Raw genomic sequence first — 18,358 nt, forward strand, 5'->3', positions numbered from 1 at the left:
TTTCATAAAGGTTTGGTGACTATATTTTTATAAATATTATTAGCCAGACAGAAGTCAAATGTGTTGTTGGCCTTTTCAAAAGAACAAAATTGCATTTTTTTTTGGTTTAATGTTAATATTTAATTTCCAATTCATTTTTCTCTTTCCTGGTGTGCACTGGCTGATTTTAGCCAACTCAATCATCTCTCACCATGTTATGTTGCTATGTTTTTGCTTTTATGGGCCTCTGTCTCAGAGTGGTCTATTTTGCCTCATTCAAACTCAACCTAACCTACAAAGTCCAGCCTAAATCTTGCGCCTTAGTACTGAGTATTTGTTGACAAGGTCAAGTACAAGGACTATGTCTTAAACATTTTGGGGCATCTTTCTGCAAATCTATCATAATGTCAGGCACTTGGTACTTACATAACAAGTAATTCTAAAATACTCTGAATTTTCTATCTACACGCATAAAGCCCTTTTGCTAATACCCTCTTTTACTTTTTTTAAATGTTGAATCACTTCATCAGTACTTCTATCTCCTAATATCTTGTCTAACATAGCTTTCCCTAAAACTCTCCTTATGCTGCATTGAGGTCATAACTATAAGTAAGGCATTTATAGAGCCATTAAAAGCCATTAGGATTATTGGCTGATTTAGGATAAGTATGTTAAGGAAACCCAGAGGGAAGTAGTTTTTTTTTTTTTTTTCTCTTTCTTCTTTTCCTTTACTGGCTAATTTATCGAAGTAAAGTTCTCACAGCCTAAATTTTTCATAAGTACCTTCTAAAAGATTTTGTTTTGTTTCATTCTTATCACACTTGAGTACCTAATAAACTTCCTTCCCATGCTTTGACTCCATGCCAACATTCTGCTGCCTCTTCCCTCATCTTACCCACACATCAAGCAGCACAAGATCACATGTTTTTGTTAAAGAATTAAGGCTTTTAAGTCTGCAGGTACCACTTAAAAGCTGATAAGCCATGCATGATGGCACATGTCAGCTATCCCAGCACTCAGGAGGCTGAAGCAGGGAGATTAAGTTTGAGGCTAGCCTGGGTTACACAGTGAGAACCTATTTCAAAATAAACAAACAAACAACAAACAAACAGTAACGATCCCTCCTCCAAAAAGAGCTGGTAGGTAAAACACTGATTGGGTTCCAAGTGTTGAACGAATGAATGAATGAACAAAATTGACAAAAAAGTAGAATACAAGGAGCAGAAATTTTCCCTCAGCATAGTAAAGAACACTTAACATACATATGGGAGGGGTACAATGAGAGTGTGTCTGATGCTCTACATGGAGCTTACCAAAACTAGAACCTCAAAATCAGATACTTCTCAATATTAATCTAAAACTAGATTATAATCTCGATTTTAATTTTAGACCAAATTATCTCCAAAAAGAACAAAGGCAATGATTTTGACTACCAAAGCAGTTAGGAACAATACTTGAGAGTACACAAACTATCCTTGCTTTAAATTCTACGGTCATCAGAAAAACTCTTCTCTAAATGAACCACACTAGTGCTGAGCCACTCAGAGTCTCAGGATAAAGGGGTTTTTATTTTCAGTTAACATCTTGGGATGGTTGGCATGAATCAGTTGCTCAGAAGTTAATGAACTGAGTGAAATGATACACTGAAGTACCTGGGATCATGAGGCTCAACAAGATGTGGAGAATCCACTGAAGGAGTGCCACTCAATGGAGACCTGCCTTAAGTAGCCTCTGGCTTGGACATCTTTGAAAACCAGAACATAAGTGGACTTAGAGATAATTCAATTCTTTTATTTTATGGAAAAGGAGATTGAGTCTTAAAGAGTGTGGATGACAGTGCTAAGCAGAGGCAACAGTGAGGTCAGAAAATACTTCTTTCATGCACTTGACCACCTAGCTTTCACCAGGAAAGGTAGTGACTAAAGATAAATTAGGCTCTGAAGCCAAGTATGTCATTAAAGGGTGTAAGGATGCTGTTGTCTACTGAGCACCAACTCTATGCCTGGCACTGTTTTAAGGACTTTACTCATATTACTCATTTAGTCCTCACAACAGCCCTACGAAGTTACTAACATCGTCCCTATTTGATAAATGAGGAAATGGAGACTAGTGGAAATAAATTGCTGCAGTTACCAAAAAAACAGATCTGAAATTCAAACACCAGTCTAATTGACCTTTATGCCCATACTTTTAAATTTTCTTCCTATTATATGGTTAGACCTGATAAATTACAAATGACCAAGAAAGAGTGGTAGAGCAAAGGAACATTAATATGCTTTTTTTTTAACAGTACTGGGGTTTTAACTTAGGGCCTCATGCTTGCTAGGAAGGTGCTCTACCACTTGAGTCATGCCTCCAGCCCTCTTTTTTCTTTTTCTTTCTTTTTTTTAAAGTCTTTTGTAAGGTGTCAACCTTCACTTTAAGTTGAATGCTTAATTCCTTCATTCTTAAGAGGATTATGATATCTTATGTTTTATTTATTTAGTTTGTTTGAACTCAGGGCTCACAGTTGCTAGCCAGGAGTTCTATAGCTTGAACCACTCCACCAACCCTGTTTGCTTTTGACACAAGGTCTCACTTGTAGTACAGGATGGCTTAGAACATATAAAGCTCCTGCCTCCACCTGTAAACTCCCCCAGTGTTGAGTTTACAGGGGTGAATTATCCCACCCAGCAGTATCTCGTAATAATTTATTCTTAATTATAACTGTAATTATAATTGTGGATTTCTAATCTCATAAAAATGCTAGTCTTACATTAAAAACACTAGAGGCTGGGTTAGTTTCTTAAGTGGACTATCTTGCTTTAAATTTTCTCATTAAAGAAATCTAAACTTCGAAGTGAGTATGGGAAAATAGACACTCAAAAATTACATTGCACAGTATTTTCCTTTTCTTCAAAATTCATCCCTTTTTCAAGAAGAGTAAACTGAAGTGTCAAAACTAGGAAGAAGAATGGCTAAGTTCTTTGAAATAAATCTCCAGAAGTAGTGTCAACTCAGGCAGGAAGTCATGCAACTGTCAAAAAGCACGAGTAATAGGTTTGTTGTTGTTGTTGTTATTTGCACTCATAATAAATCAAATGCAAACCAACTTCAAATGATTTAAGGGAATCTGTCAGATTCTTTTGACCAATGAGCTTGAAAAAGTTTAATTTATTGTTTTCTTTATTTGATGGTCTTCTTATTAGTAACTCAAGGCACTAAGCTGTATTAATTCTGGGCACTTGACCAAGATCTCCATTGAGAGTCTCTGTGTGAGTTTTTAGTGTAAGTAAGAACTAGGGGCTTGAGTTCAAATCCAAATTACAGAGGATTTCCTTGGATCACAGAGGATTTGATTTTAATGTATGAGCAAACATTTAAAACAGATTTAAAAAAATAACATGCAAAATAGCTTTTCCTTCAGGAGCATGGCCACCAGTGCAGTCCCCACCTTACATTCAGCTGAATCTGTGACCTCTACTTTAGAGGAAATGGGCAGAGAAAATGCAGAATTAGAGGAGAAAAAGAGTGAAAAAATAAAAAGGCACGAGAACAATCTCTAGTGATCTGAATCTTTCAACATACATGTTGCCTAATGAAGCACTTCTAGTATTCGGGCCCAAACTTAAATTCTAGGTAATTATCTCAAAAGAACTCTTTTATCTGGTGCCAATAAAGCATAAAGAGCTCTTTTGTACCAATTCTAATACTTATGCTGAATCTATCCAGGAAAAAAAAGGACATAGCTTTCTTGGTATGTCTAGCACTCCAGAATATTTTTTCCTGATATAATTAGACTCTTCCCTTTCTCCATTAATGACTAAGACTCATCTCATGTCCAAAACTCAAAACATAACTCCTGACCAGGGCCTGAATGAAACTTGGTCTTCTCTAATGGTGCACTTCGTTCTCCTTGCTCCTTTTCCAAGTTAGCTTTTGGTTTCTAATTTTTGCCCACCAGGTGGCGAAATGAGAAATTGAAAGTTTTATTGCAACTAGCACCTTCTTTTAAAAGGGAGATTTACTAAGCAGCTTACGAAATAACTTTTAGGCCCCTGCCCGATCCAGCCCTCTCCTTCTTTAAGTTCCAGTGACATTCTTCCTAATACATGATGGTATTTCTTTTGTGGACCAGTTATTTTATTTTACAAAAAATGGGAGGTAAAGGTAAACTGCCAAGGACTCTGCCCAAGGTCGTAAAAGAGGCAAATAAGGATTTGAGACTTCCTAAGACTTGGCCCAGGGCTTGGGAAGTCAGGAAATACTGACCTTTGAATACCATTTCTGTTGTGCCAGAACTATTTGTGACAGAATACTATAAAGGGTATAAATTTAAAAAAGGAGGAAGTAAGGGAAGTCAAAGCATACGTGTTCTATGGGGAAAGAAAACAAAGTCCTAAGGCTTTTAAAGAGGACGATGTAGAGAACTGGGGTCCTCTGTGGTCCAGTGGACACAAAGGAAAGGAAAGAAAAGAGGGAAGGTGGCATAGCAAGGAATGAGAGAAAAGGAGCTGAGAAAGTGAATGCCATGGGGGTGGGAGTGAGGGTGGGGGACGGACCATGTACTATGCTGGGAGAGGAATCAGAGCTAGGAAGCCATTCTCAAACAGACACAGAAGATGAACAGCATGTCCTAAGGTACAGCTTTTCCTAAGTAAGGAAAAGCAGTGAGCATGAAAAGAAAGACTCTAGCTTCAAAGAAATTTCTGAGGTAGTATTGAAAAGAATTATAGTATATATGGAAATGTCACAACAAAACCCCCATACAACTATTATAAACTAATAAAAATGGTTTTTTAAAAAAAGAATTGGTGAGAAGTATAAAGTGGCTACAAAGTAATAATTAAGGAGGTAAGAGGGAGCTGAGTGGAAATCAAGGGACAAAGGAAGTTTCTAGAAATATAGCTTTTCCAATGGTCTCATATGCTGCAGAAATATCAAGTAAAATGTAAATGAAGTCCTTGACTATGAAAACTGTTGAAGTCCTCAACCATCCCAGAGAGACTTGTTGCAGTAGAGTGCTAGGGCCAGAAACTAGATGGCAAGAGGTGAGGTAAGTAAAAATACCATGGACGGAACAAGGAGGTAGCTTGATTCTTCTTCCATGTTTCCCTATTTCCATTGGTGGTAGAGGTTACCAGTCAGTCTTAACATCCTGGACTTGCTCTAACCCTAGCAGCTGCTCTCACACAACAGACCCAGCCTTCTGGTTCCTGCATCAAGAACCTGGAGAAAAAACCGGTCTTTTGACTTTGTGTTAGTTCATGTTCCACATACTCCTACCCATGTCTACTTTTTCCAGCTATTTTATGACTTCTCTTTACCTGCAGATCAGTGATAATGGCAGCCATACACTCAACTTTAGAACACCTTAGTTTATGCCAGTCTTCTTTCTATAAGAATGTATGTCACTGGAAAAATATTCTCTTTCTATTGTGAGTGTTTCAGAGTCACTCTCCTTTACACATTTCTGTTCATGCATGTTACTTTTATTTATGTAGCACTTGATGTGTAGACATGATTGTGTTCTTATCTAATGTTTTAATAACTGAATAAGTAGTGGCCTTACTACCATTTTACATGAGAGAGAAGTAACTTGTCCAAGGGGGAGAGAGAGGGAGGGTTGGTAACTTGCCCAAAGTTACCAAACAAGATCTAGTATCAAACCCAGTCACCCATCCTTCTGCACAGTCCATGCTTCTCACCCTGTTGTGGGTATGTGTGTGTGATCCCCTTCTTGGGTGAGTGGATACCCTATGTCCCCTGACATAGGGCTCGGGCCCTTCTTCCTCACTTTTTCTATCTAGAAAAGTCCTTTTCTTCTTCCAGCTCCACCTTAATTGTCATCTCCTAAGGAATGTCCTCTTCAGCTTCCTTAAGCAAAGAGTTCTTCAAATTCTGAGTGCCAACAGCACTATGTCAAACATCTCATAAGAAAGGTCATGCAAAATTGTAACTAGCCTGTTGAATCATCTGATTTTTCTATTAAACCCCAAGCACCTCAAAGATAGAGCCAATGTTCTTACGAACTCCCATACCTAGCACAGGGCATATTAATTGAATCAAATGTAATCCTTTTATGTAATAGGGAGAATCTTCAATTCTAATGAGATCAATGTTTAAGTACACAATAAGAAATGAAATGAGTGAGACTTTTTGCAAAGCATACTGCCTACAGTCAACAGGAAGAGGGCTGTTCCTCACCGCTGTATATCCTTATTCTTCCACAAGGAGGCAGACTGAGCCTTTGGCACTCTTTCAATGAAATTCACCAGCTCTTCCATGAGAAGCCTGAGTTTAAAGTATGAAAAAAGTTAGAAAAACACCAGGTTTAACACTGTAGCAAGGGGAAAGGGACTTGCCCACTCCAATCCTACACCATCCTACCTTATTAAATGGCCATTTTAAACTGATGAAAGAAGTTGGCATGTTATTTTAGAAATTAGAAACATTCCTAGTGGAAGAATAACTCCAAGGATTACTCCTAAAAATTTAACTAGAGGGTAAGCAACAGGATAGATCTCTCCGAGATCAAGAGATAGAACACCACAGAATTGTAGTTCAGGCAATCTAAGAAATGCTGCACTCAGCTGGCTCAAGAGTACACACAGTAGGGATTCAGGGCACAAAGAGGATAACCAAAGAGATAGAAACACAGTTTCAACATCTTGAATCCTGGTTCATACTCTAATATGGATGATTCAAATTGTCTTAAATCCCTTCCATGAGATATATAGGTAATGGCAAACTATAAATTTATTAGCATCTGAAAGCTGAACAACTTGATCTCATTTTCATTTACATACTTAATCCCAATACCATCTTCTCCTTCTATCTTGAAAGAACAGCACTAGCTCCAGCATCCCAAAATCTAAGACCCAGGCTGATTACCATTCTGCCATTCCTAAGAAAGTAACTTTTGCAGACTAGACACTAACATTTTTAGCTTTTCCTCTCACTGAAATGGATCCATCATTGAGTGTCTTACTTTCCTATAATGGCCTCTTGTTAGATTCCTTACGGTTTTCTGTACATACTGCAGGTAATGTGATTTCACACAAAAGAAAAGATTCTGTTTTGTTTCTGGTCATCCCATCTTGTTGGGTACCTACAAAACACTAAAATCCAACCTAAGAGTGTCTATCAACCCTAGATCCTATATTTGAGGTTCTGACAGTTTTAATTTATATTATACTTGTTTAATTATGAGATTTTTTTCCCCTGGGGGTAATTTTCTTAATATAATTTTTTTTCTCAATAAATGGTGCAATGGTTCCTTGCAGCAATCATCCATACAGCAAATGCCTGGTCAGGGCAGAGAAAGGGATAGCAGAACCTTCCCAGAGTCAAAGGAAGACTGTGCAGTCTTATTCCTTAGAGTGCAATGCTTCGCTCTGTCACTAGCAGAGACAGCTTAACTGTCTAATTACTTATCTCCCCTACTTTCTACAAGCTGTCTCTATTTATAGTCTGCTGTAAATTATAAAAAGGGGAATATTTTGAAACCAAGGTAATAAAACTACTTCTTTTTCTTTATTTAAATATGCCAAGTTCCTTAACTCTGAAATGCTTTGCCTTGCAAGTTTGTGGCATCTTCCGCCTCTAATTAGTATCATCTGCAGAGGGAGCTGTTTTGGTGAACTCCTTTCAGTTTCTGTTTAAAACAAAAAGACTAACAAGACTAGTTGCAGTTTTGTCTCTAGGCATTTCCAAAGAACATTCCTTTATTTAGAGAGTTGTCTGCTTCTGCTTATTCTTTGGGTTAGGTACTCAAATGCTTCTAGCATCATATTCTACTAAATAGTCACCACTAAAGGGCCTCTGCGACCACATCACAATGGGGTAAGACTCATGTCCTCACCTGCCAATCTGAACGGTGGGCTCTGTGGCATACACTGTGCCTGTAAATCCTGTGTGCTCAGTGATGTAGGGCAGTGCCATCATGCAGTGATAGTTTGAGATGAGAATCACATCTACCGTAGACAGGTCTATTAGCTCGGTCTGAAAAGAAAGCGAGGGATGATACGTATCTGTGCAGGGCACATAGATCAACATGATGTGACTAAAAATGATGCTGTCAGAATGCAAAGAAGTCATTTTTGTACTTCAAAATAATGAGGCCTTTTCTGCGACACTTCCATTTTCTCATTGTAGGATGTTTCCTAATATTGACATCAAATAGCAGGATGGGAAGGTTAACAATGAGAATACAGTCCACCAGGAGCACTGTGATTTCACTAGAACAGAGTTCTTCTGGGTTAAACATATGAGGATAAATGACAACAGGACACCAGAGCAGCAGCTGCCTGGAAAGTGAAACTGGGTAGTCGAGGCAGAAAGTATGTAACATAAGCTGGAATGGCGCAGTGCACCCTGCTACAGATTAATGGCAAACAACCAAAACAGCACACAGAAACCGGCACTTTAAAGTCAACAGCCAAATGTGGAGGCACTCATCTTTGATATTAGAGGCAATTTTTCACACACACATACCCATACACACACACACACACCCACACCCGTATATATACTTATGTAAATATATATGAAGTAGTGGTAGTCATGAAAGTCTCATATTCTGTCCTAATCTTTACCCCAAATCCTTTTACTCCATTATGTGGACTAAATATCATGTGCAACAAGAGACAGATTAGATTAGCAGGTGAGGGAAAATGCCATACAAGCTTGGTAAATTTTAAGAAAACTCCCATTAGTAGAAGGAAAATTTCTCCCATAAATTTAAGTCCTACTTGTTTGTTAAGGGTTTACTATTTTCTTCCACCAGGCCTCCCTGAGGTACCTGAATGAAGTACCACTTGCCCCTCAGAACTCGCAAAGTCTTCACCGTATCTTTCTTGTGACAGCACTCTGTACAGTGGCACCTCAGAGTCTGGTGACTCCTCTACCCCCTCCCACCTGTGGTAGACAGTATGTAACAGGACTCAGTCTGCTTGCACAGAAGGGCTTTAGCTCTACAAGGAGCATGGTGGGTGCAGAAAGAGATGCAATGGCTCAGAGACATCATCACACCACTCTCTACTGCCTTCATGGGAGTTTGCCTGGGGGAACCATATGGTGTACTGAGGACATGGACAGCCAAGTCACAGAGTAGTTCAGGTGGGAGAATGGGTTGATAGCCTCTCCACAGAGAAACAGTAACAAAGATGCTTACATAAACATCTTCCCCCAAAAATAAATTTAATATTCAAACCACATTGATAAACTCATATATTTACTTAAATACTTTCACTTAGTGGAATCAAATAAAAATTATTTTAATTTCAGCACTGTTATATAAAAACATTTGGGGTCCTCCACACATGAACTGGGCCAATCATAATTTACTGTTTACTTACTGAATTACAGTAGACCACATACACAGCCTATGGTGTAGACTTTGGAGGATATTTAAATATTTGGAAGACATTTAAGATAACTGCACTAGATAAATTTTGCGAGGATTAGGTTGTGTCTGCTGAGTTTACCTGAGAGCCAATAAAGACTGGACTGTGGTCAGTGCCTCTCAGGCTTTTACCACACTCCTGTCTTCTTCCAGTCCTATGATAGCCTGACTCTATCTTAAAACACATTATCACTGTGTCATATAATCTTGCTTAAGAAGTTTTTTGTTTCCTTTCTGTGCTGGAGATTGAAAGGCCTTGTGCATAGTAAGCAAGCATTCTACCACTGAGCCACATCCTCAGTCCTACAGTCTTGTTTAAAAAACCTTATGTGGCTTTAGAACTCTACATTTATCAGTAATGCATTAGTTAGACCAAAGGTGAGCTGCGAAATGGCAATTGTCTAATTTAGAAGCTGGATGCAATGGCTCAAGCTTATAATCCTAGCTATTCTGGAGGTGGAGATTGGGAGGATCACAGTTTGAGGCCAGTGGAGGGGAATGGGTAGTTCTCAAGATCCCATCTCAACAAATGACTGGTTATGGTGGTACACGCCTGCCATCCTAGTTACACAGGAAGTACAAATAGGAGGATTATGGTTCAGGCCTGCCCAGACATAAAGTGAGAGTCTATCTCAAAAATAACCAACACAAAAGCAAAAAGGGTTGGTAGAGCAACTCAAGTGGTAGTATGCCTGCCTTGCAAGCACGAGGCCCTTAAGTTCAACCCCTATTACCACCAAAAAAAAAGAAAGTTGAGTATGGATCAAGAAAGTTCTCAGAGAACCAATTCACGCAAGTCAGTGTCACCTGTAGTATGCTGGAAATAAATGCAGCACCTGGGATCAGGTGGGCTAACTACCCCACCTATTCCTAAGTGACAAATGTGGAGACAAGAAAACAATAGCAATGAGGCAGGGCTCAGGATTCTTGATGACTCTCTACCCACACCTCTACTTTCACTACCATACCTCAAACTTCCTCCCTTGTTTGCCTCCTTCAGTTACTATGTCTTCTGTTTTTCTTTCACTTTGGTACCCCTAAAGAGCACATATTCAAAGAGAGAGAAAAAAGTTTATCTATAGGGTATTGAATGAAGCACAGGAATACAGGAGTAAGAGGACAAAAAAAGGACACAAACAAAGGAGTTGCCTTCCAAATTGTCTTCTCTCTTTGGTCTGTTTTGACAGGCAGGCACGGTGAGATCTACTGCGCAGATGGAAAGAGGAGGATGGTATCTCCTCATCAATATCTCAGTATCTCTGACAAACAGCCAGGTGCTGGTGGCTCAAGCCTGTAATCCTAGCTACTTGGGAGGAGATAGGGAGAACTGCGGTTTGAGGCCAGCCCAGGCAAAAAGTGAGACCCTAGTTCCAAAATAACCAAATGTGTGGCTCAAGTAGTAGAGTGCCTACCTAATGAGTGCAAGGCCCTGAGTTCAAACCTAAGTACTACCAAAAGATTTAAAAAAACAAACTGGCAAAGCCATAGGGTTCCTTATACTTCTTGTCTGCTGAGAAACCCATGTAAGCCATTCTGGGGATTAAGCCTGTCAGCTGACATTAGCTGCCTTTTAAATGAATGGAAACTGAAGGATAAAACTGGTCCCAAACCCTAACAAGTCTCACTGTGATAATATTTATGACTGTGTTTGGAATCCACAATTTTCAAGCAATACTCAATATATTTCAAGTCAGCAAGAATTTTTAGTTTGCTGGCACTGGATAAGTAATGGCAATCCTCAATGACCCACTGTAAGCAAGACTAGAAAAAGCATGGCTAATCTAAGCACAAAGACATCACAATTATAAAACTGAAAGGCTTTGAGTTATTTCCATATTTTGCTCAAAACTATGCCCTAAAAGTATTAGTGAGGATTATGGAAAGAGCTAGAAATAGGAAGAAGAGAATGATTTACATGAATTAGAAAAGGCTCCTAAGTAATATTTTAGCTGTATAACAATGTACCAGGAATAACAGATTCACTTCAATTTGAAAACAGGAAGCTAAGCCCTTTAAAATTCTTTCTTGATTTCACTGTGACAGATTACATGATATGCTTTGTTTCTACAACAAGATTCACTTTCATCTTACCTCCGGTAAGCAGAATTCAGGCACAGAATCCACAAATACATGACCTGAGCACTCCTTTAGCTCCTAGAAGAGATGAAGAAGAGAAATTACTAGGACGAGATACCCAGTAGATAGAGTACCAAAGAAATATAATCTCTAAGCCAGACTTAGAGGGTGGGAGGTTATTTAGGCTAACTTGTCTCTGGGTTCAGGATGGCCAAGAGCCTTATTAAGGGTTAAGATGTTGCTTGTTGGTAGTCTTGGGATTGGAATGCACATTTCTTGATGCCTCTTCAAGAAGCCAGGCAAGGACACACGATGTTTATACAACCTATGGTCCAATGGTTTCCAAGCAATAGTTATGAAGACCATATGGGAATCATCAAAGTTATCTGGAGACACTGATTAATCAGAGTTCTGGGTACTATCTATGGATTCAGAAACTGGAGATGAGATCATGGAACCTATATTTATAAAAAGCACCTCCAGTAATTCTTCTATACCATCAGTTAGGAGTCATGGCCCTAGACAAATTACTTAAGGGCCTTCCTCATTCTACCAAGCAATGTTTAAGGGAAAATGGGCAAGTAAGGTGGAAGGATCAAACCAGGTGTGGTGGCGCACACCTGTAATTCTAGCACTTGGGAGGCTGAGGCAAGAGGACCATGAGTTCAAGACCAACCTCAGCTACATGGTAAGGAATAGTGCTTAAACATCCATCACTAGCATCATGAATGTAATGTTTGTCTTTGAAGAACATATACTTCATTTGCGATTATAAACCAAATGTATTTCTTAAAAAGAAAGCAGTATACATATAAAGAATGCAATATAGTATAACTTTCCACCATGTGACTTATATTAATATGCCTATCATAGTTTGTATTCTCCCAAACGTTGACCCTAAATAAAGGGTCTGAGAGCAAGTAGTTTTTATGCAAAGTGCAATTTTTCCAGTACTTCCCATGTAAACAAGGGAAGTGATATGTTATTGAGCCATTTCCCACTTTGAACAAGTGGCATTTCTATGGGGAAACTCTGAGAAATGGTATAAAACATACACCTCAGAGTTCTCCTGTTGAGGTCTGGAATATTTATTTACCAATTCCTGCATGATATGCAGCTTTAGGAAAAAAAACCAAAAAACCAAAAACAACTCATAGGCAAAGCTCCACAGATATGGGAAGCTGGAATTATGCCAGAGCACACTAAAAGGGAAAGGCCTGAGAGACATGGGTGGATCCCTGTAGGCTCTGCTATGAATGCATCCAGAGGTCACAAGAGTTGTTTTCTTCCTGCCGTAGCACTTGAAGTAAGTCTGTGGTGGAATTTTTATCAAGTTATCTGACAGAGTCAGAATTTGGTTCACAGCATCCTCTACTCCTTTTACAAAGGGAAAAATATTGTTACGGTTTTTATCATGTTTTCATTAGACACTGAACATGTTATTTCTATATATTCACATATATATATATCTAAATTTCTGATATCACAGTCTGAATTTTACTCTCAATCTTTGCCTGAAAATGGAGCACTAACTACATTATTGTTCTGTGAAACGTTACAGAGCCTTGAGAGAATATTTTCACTATACACTCTGATTCTTCCTAAGAGCACCATACAAAGTCATATGGATCCTATTTAACTAGTAGTGATAGGTGGGGCCAAAAAGAGACTGAAAACAGTTCTAATTACAATGCACCTGCCAGCTAAAAACAAATGAACAATTATGTTTAATGGGGGAAAACTTTCAACTTCCTTAGGAGGGAGGTTAAAAATGATTAAAGACAAATCACGGGAAATTTTGGCTATCTAACTTCCTCCCCATAATGCTAGGCACGAGGATATGTCATATGATAAAGTCTCCTCTAAGGCGCTCATCCTTCCTGGCCTGCAGAAGCATATTTGCCATTCCAAACACTTCCAATGTCACTGTGTTTTATTCACCACTACCTTCTAATGAGATATTCTCACATACACATGCAAGTCATTTCGCTCACAATGCACTGGTAATGGGATGCTTCTGAGCCTTTCTCAGGGAACAATGATTTATAGCCAGCAGGAGACTCAGGCTGAAATCAGGTACACAGGTTTCTGAATGTCACATAATTTTACAGTCAGCTATGAGGGAACTTTGGTTTCAAATTATGCATTTGGCTTGCACTTGTGCTTGGGGTGCAGTTACAGGAATTAATTCTGAAAAAAAAAAAGCATTTCTTTATTTAACAATATCTTTTACAAGAAGGAAATGTCTTACTCAGATGAATCATGCTAAAGATCTTTTAAACTCACTCAGTTTTTCAATTGTGAAATTTAGGAGAGGAAGAATGATTTAGAGGACCAAGAAGTGGCTTGGAGAAGCCTTATAGCTTTTAATCTTCCTAGATCTCTGACTTGGGATTTTAGTAAAGGTCTGACTATATACAGTGTTAATATTTTTTAGCTTTGGTATCTCATTTAATAAGGTGACTGAAACCTTTAATGTGTATCATCTTTGAACCTCTAATTGCAATTCTAGAAATAATAGTTTTCTTTCTGAGGTGATAAACAGTGTTTGCAGCAGAAGTACTTAAGATTTTCATACATGCACTAATTTGGTCTGAAGTTAACACTGATATTCTCCTTATGGTGCTTAAAAAGAGTAATTACCAACTATTAAAGATTCTAGTATGGATCTTGGGTTTTTTGGGGGAGAATCACATGAAAAATTAAAATGAGCCATGAGTCATCAGACTAGCACCTAGCAGGCCAAGATGGCTTTCCACTGGGTATAAGTAAGCTTCAGTTTTTTGTCTTGGACATTACCTTGTCCAAGAAAGCATTTCCATCCTTTAGAGACCAGCCAGGAAGATTGGACAGCCTGGGACTGTAAAACAAAAATTAAATTATCATAAATAGATTATAATTGTCAGTGACTTCATGATGACTATACAGTCTCCATAAAGTTAAAAACATTTTGAAATTACTGGCAGGAATACTCACCTAAAATAGCAATAAAAAAGATGAAACATAACCACGTAGCATGAAGTTTAAGAATTATGTGGCAGAGTTGGGCATGGTGGTACAGGATTATAATCCTAGCACTTGGAAGGCAGAGGCAGGAGGATTGGTGAGTTCCAGGCAGGCCTGGGCTGTATATAAAGCAAGACCTTGTTTCAAAACAAATAACTGCTTCCAAACAAATAATTATGTAGCAAAACAATATTAGGTCAAATAGTTTAGCACTAAACAATACAGAAAAAAGGCAAATAAGACATTAGAAAATTTTATGGTCTTCCAATCACTGCCTCAACTTTGCCTTGTATATGTTCAACAACAATCCTGAGTGGAGTGGAGGCAGAATGGGTAGCATGATTTTGTAGGAGAGAAAGCAGACCTAGGTTAGGTACTCTGCTATGGCTGTCTGGATTGGATGCTGACAAGTGGATTAGACACTTGTCACCTGTGGCTTGAGTTTCTGATTATATGGAAAATGGAGCTAGTTTTCTCAAGTGTTACAAAATGACACCCTATCCAGGTGAATAGCTGGTGAAACTAATTTCATGTATATACATTAAGAAGACTGAATTAAAAAACTGCTTACTTTTAGCAATCTCAAGACTTAGCTGCATATACTGGTTGATCAGAAGAATTATAAGCTGAAAAATGTCAGTAATTCAGGAAAAACCCCAATATATTGGTAAAATAAAAAAACATAATGACCAAAGAGATGTGTAAAAAGAAGACACAGCAAGAGTACAAGTAGGATGGCAAAATGATTTCAGCTCTTCACTTCAAAACTAATGTCTCTGAAGTAAAACTTAAGGACAAAATAAGGGTATGAGACTACAAGATTCTATATCAGAAACCAAGTTCTATTTAACCCTTTATTCTTTTCAAAATAATCTTGTCAGATTTTGACTTTATAATTAAATAGAAACATATATAAACATTTATAATCTAGGAAAGATTAAAAATCTGAATAAAATAGATGTGCATCTAATTTCAGAAAAAAGTGAGATTTTGGGGGATAACTTGGTATTTTTGGTGGTGTTGGGTATCGAATCCAGGCCTCATGCATGCTACTCAAGCACTCTGTTATTGAGCCATACTGCTAGCTGGGAGTAATTTTCAATTTTGACACTAACTGTAAATTTACAGAAAAGGTAAAAAAATATAAGGAAGGACAATCAACTCACAGATACCCTTTATCTAGATTTATTAACTTGGGCTAAAGGTAGAGGATCTGCCTAGCAATCGTGAGGCCCTAAGTTAAAAACCCCAGTAAAAACGAACCAACCAACCAACCAACAAACCAGCATCTAGATTCATTAACTGCTCACAATTTGTCTTTGTTAATCAAAAGCAAGAATTTAGGATTTCATTCTTGAGAATGAAAAATCACTACTGTTAGAATCAAATTTACCTAATAAATATTTCTTCTTTTTCTTCTTCTTTTAAACTCAGAGTTTTCTGTTCTAACTGCTCAGAAAAATATTCTATTATCATTAGCTGTTTTAATTCCCATCTCATTTAAGAGTCATATCAATGTCATACTTCCTAAAAATATATTTACTATCAGATCAGATTTAAAAAAGCAGGTATTCTAATAAAAGTGTAACAATGAGACAATGTGGACACTATTCTCATTTCATGCATGCTAGCTCTCAAAAACAAGGCTGTAAATATCCACCTCTTCTTACAAAGAGAACATGCATTCTGTTCCCTACTGGATACATACAAATCAGATGACTGATGCAAATAATTTTTTCAGAGATTGTAGTTTGAACTCTTTACAAACAGTCTTCATTACATCAAAGCCTTCTACTAAACTCTTAGTTATTTGAGTTTTGGAACATTGCTAGTAGAAGGGACTGAGTGCTCTACAGAAAGTACAACCTACCACATTACAACCATGCAGATGGAGCATGCCTAATCTGAAATGCTTGGGACCAGAAGCCTTTCAGATTTCAGAATGTTTGGATTTTGGAATATTTGCACAGATTTTACTGGTCAAGCATCCTTAACCCAAAAATCTGAAACTGCAAATATTCCAAAACCTGAAAGTTGGGGCTGGGATGTAGCTCGGTGGTACAGCGCTTGCCTAGCATGCCTGAGGCCCTGGGTTCGATCCCAGCACCAAAAAAAGAAAAGACAAAAAAAAAAAAAAAAAAAAAAAACCTCTCCCCAAAACCTGAAAGTTTTCAAGAATAATGTCTGCAAATTTCAGAGCATTTCAGATTAGGAACACTTAACCTGTAGTGCCAAAGGACCACCAAATGGTAAAGGGAAGCTACTGACTATAACTGGTTATTGTGTTCCAATGAGTTGAGGAATAAACCACAATGAGTCAGTAATTTTTTTTTTTTTTTTTTGCAGTATTGGGGCTTGAACTCAGGGCCTACACCTTGAGCCACTCTACCAGCCTTTTCTTGTGATGGGCATTTTCGAGACAGGGTCTTGTGAACTATTTGCCTGGGCTGGCTTCAAACCTTGATCCTCCTGATCTCTGCCTCATGAGTATCTCGAGTTACATGTGTGAGCCACGACTGCCAAGCAGTAAATTTTAAACTACCAAAAGGGAAAGGACTTACTACTTTGCTCCTGATAATTATAAAGTTTAGAGACTGTGTAAAACTTGTAAACAAGGGCACAGAGATCTCTCCACAGAAAACTACTTTAATAAAATATAAGGGGTGAAGATAGCAGGAAAATTAGGATTCCAGATGAACACATTTTTATATTCACTATTATACAATTGTATCTTAGAGAAAAAGGATACCATTAAAATTTTTCTTAGTCAAGAAAACAACATGTATACATGATCTATTTTTCTAGCAATTGGTTATTAGAAATACACATAAATTACTCCCATAAAGAAATAAATAACCTAAGGCACTATAAAGTAATCTACTTGCCTAGAAAAATTTCAAAACATAGGTTGAACATGGTATGTGTTTTTTTTCTTTATACTTTTCATTTTTATGATTTCCTAGTCTGAAATATATTACATTTATAATTAGAAAATAACAAAATGTCTTGATACATTTATTAATTCAAATATATGTATTATTCTGAGCAAAGTGCTGTGATGACAGTAAAGCAATCTGTGTCTTAGGAGTTTGTGGTCTAATACAAGGAGAAAGTACACAGCAATCACAGGTGGATACAGTAAACAGAAGGCGCTCCAGGTTCACACAAAAAAGCATTTTTTGAGTTTGTAGTGCGACTGCAGAATAGGGAACAGGAATTATGAGGTGAAGATGAAGGTCTTTCCAGAAAAAGAAAATAGGGAAATGCCTCATCAGTTGGTGTAGTGTTGTAGGAGACTGAGGGGTTCACTTACTCAGGCATCTTCCAAGCACTCAGCTAGGTGCTGGTCTTATGACTCTGAGCAAAGCACCCTCATACTCTGGAGAGTGGACAAGACAGATGAATCAAGCGCTTCCACAAATAAGCAGAGAACAAGTTGCTCAGGATGATGTAGCACTACAGGAGTACCAAGTACCACAGAAGTGGCCTAAGGAGGGGCCAATCTAGATAGAATCAAAAGACTTCCCTGGGGATATTAAAGCAGGGTCTGGGGGAAAATTGGTCAAGGGGCAAGAAATGGAGAGCACAGAAAAAGAAGACAGCTATCAGGCCCACTAACTTCCTCCTGGCATTTTCACCAGACTTTGGCAGAGATACTTTATATGAAAGGTTATGCAAATGAAACTTTACGAAGAGTCCCATACACTCTCTCCCAGTCCCCCATTCAACTAGAATGTCATCTCAATGTCCTTCCAGCATAGAAATTGTCCTCTTAGATGATCTGAAAGAAGACCTTCTGCTACACTGGCTGAGGGAAGCTGGAATGGGAGAGGGAAAGAAGAGCCTTCCAGGCTGAAGGGACAAAGTAGTGGCTCTGAGGTACCTTGAGATAAGATTTCATTGAAATTTTGA

At 38.1% G+C, this 18,358-nt stretch overlaps 1 protein-coding gene across 6 annotated transcripts in view; it reads right to left on the reverse strand.

The window, feature by feature from the left end:
- Ints9 (integrator complex subunit 9) overlaps positions 1-18,358 on the reverse strand; it is a 100,531-nt gene that overhangs the window by 52,348 nt on the left and 29,825 nt on the right. For all 6 annotated transcript variants that reach the window (XM_074055253.1, XM_074055257.1, XM_020157955.2 and 3 more), the window contains 4 exons: positions 14,240-14,300; positions 11,456-11,518; positions 7,823-7,962; positions 6,166-6,252 (listed from right to left, as the gene is read on the reverse strand). In XM_074055253.1, the coding sequence (XP_073911354.1) occupies positions 6,166-6,252; positions 7,823-7,962; positions 11,456-11,518; positions 14,240-14,300 (351 nt within the window). The remainder of the gene's footprint in view (positions 1-6,165; positions 6,253-7,822; positions 7,963-11,455; positions 11,519-14,239; positions 14,301-18,358) is intronic.

The sequence above is a fragment of the Castor canadensis genome, chromosome 14, assembly GCF_047511655.1.
Source record: "Castor canadensis chromosome 14, mCasCan1.hap1v2, whole genome shotgun sequence".
NCBI classification, from domain to species: Eukaryota; Metazoa; Chordata; class Mammalia; order Rodentia; family Castoridae; genus Castor; species Castor canadensis.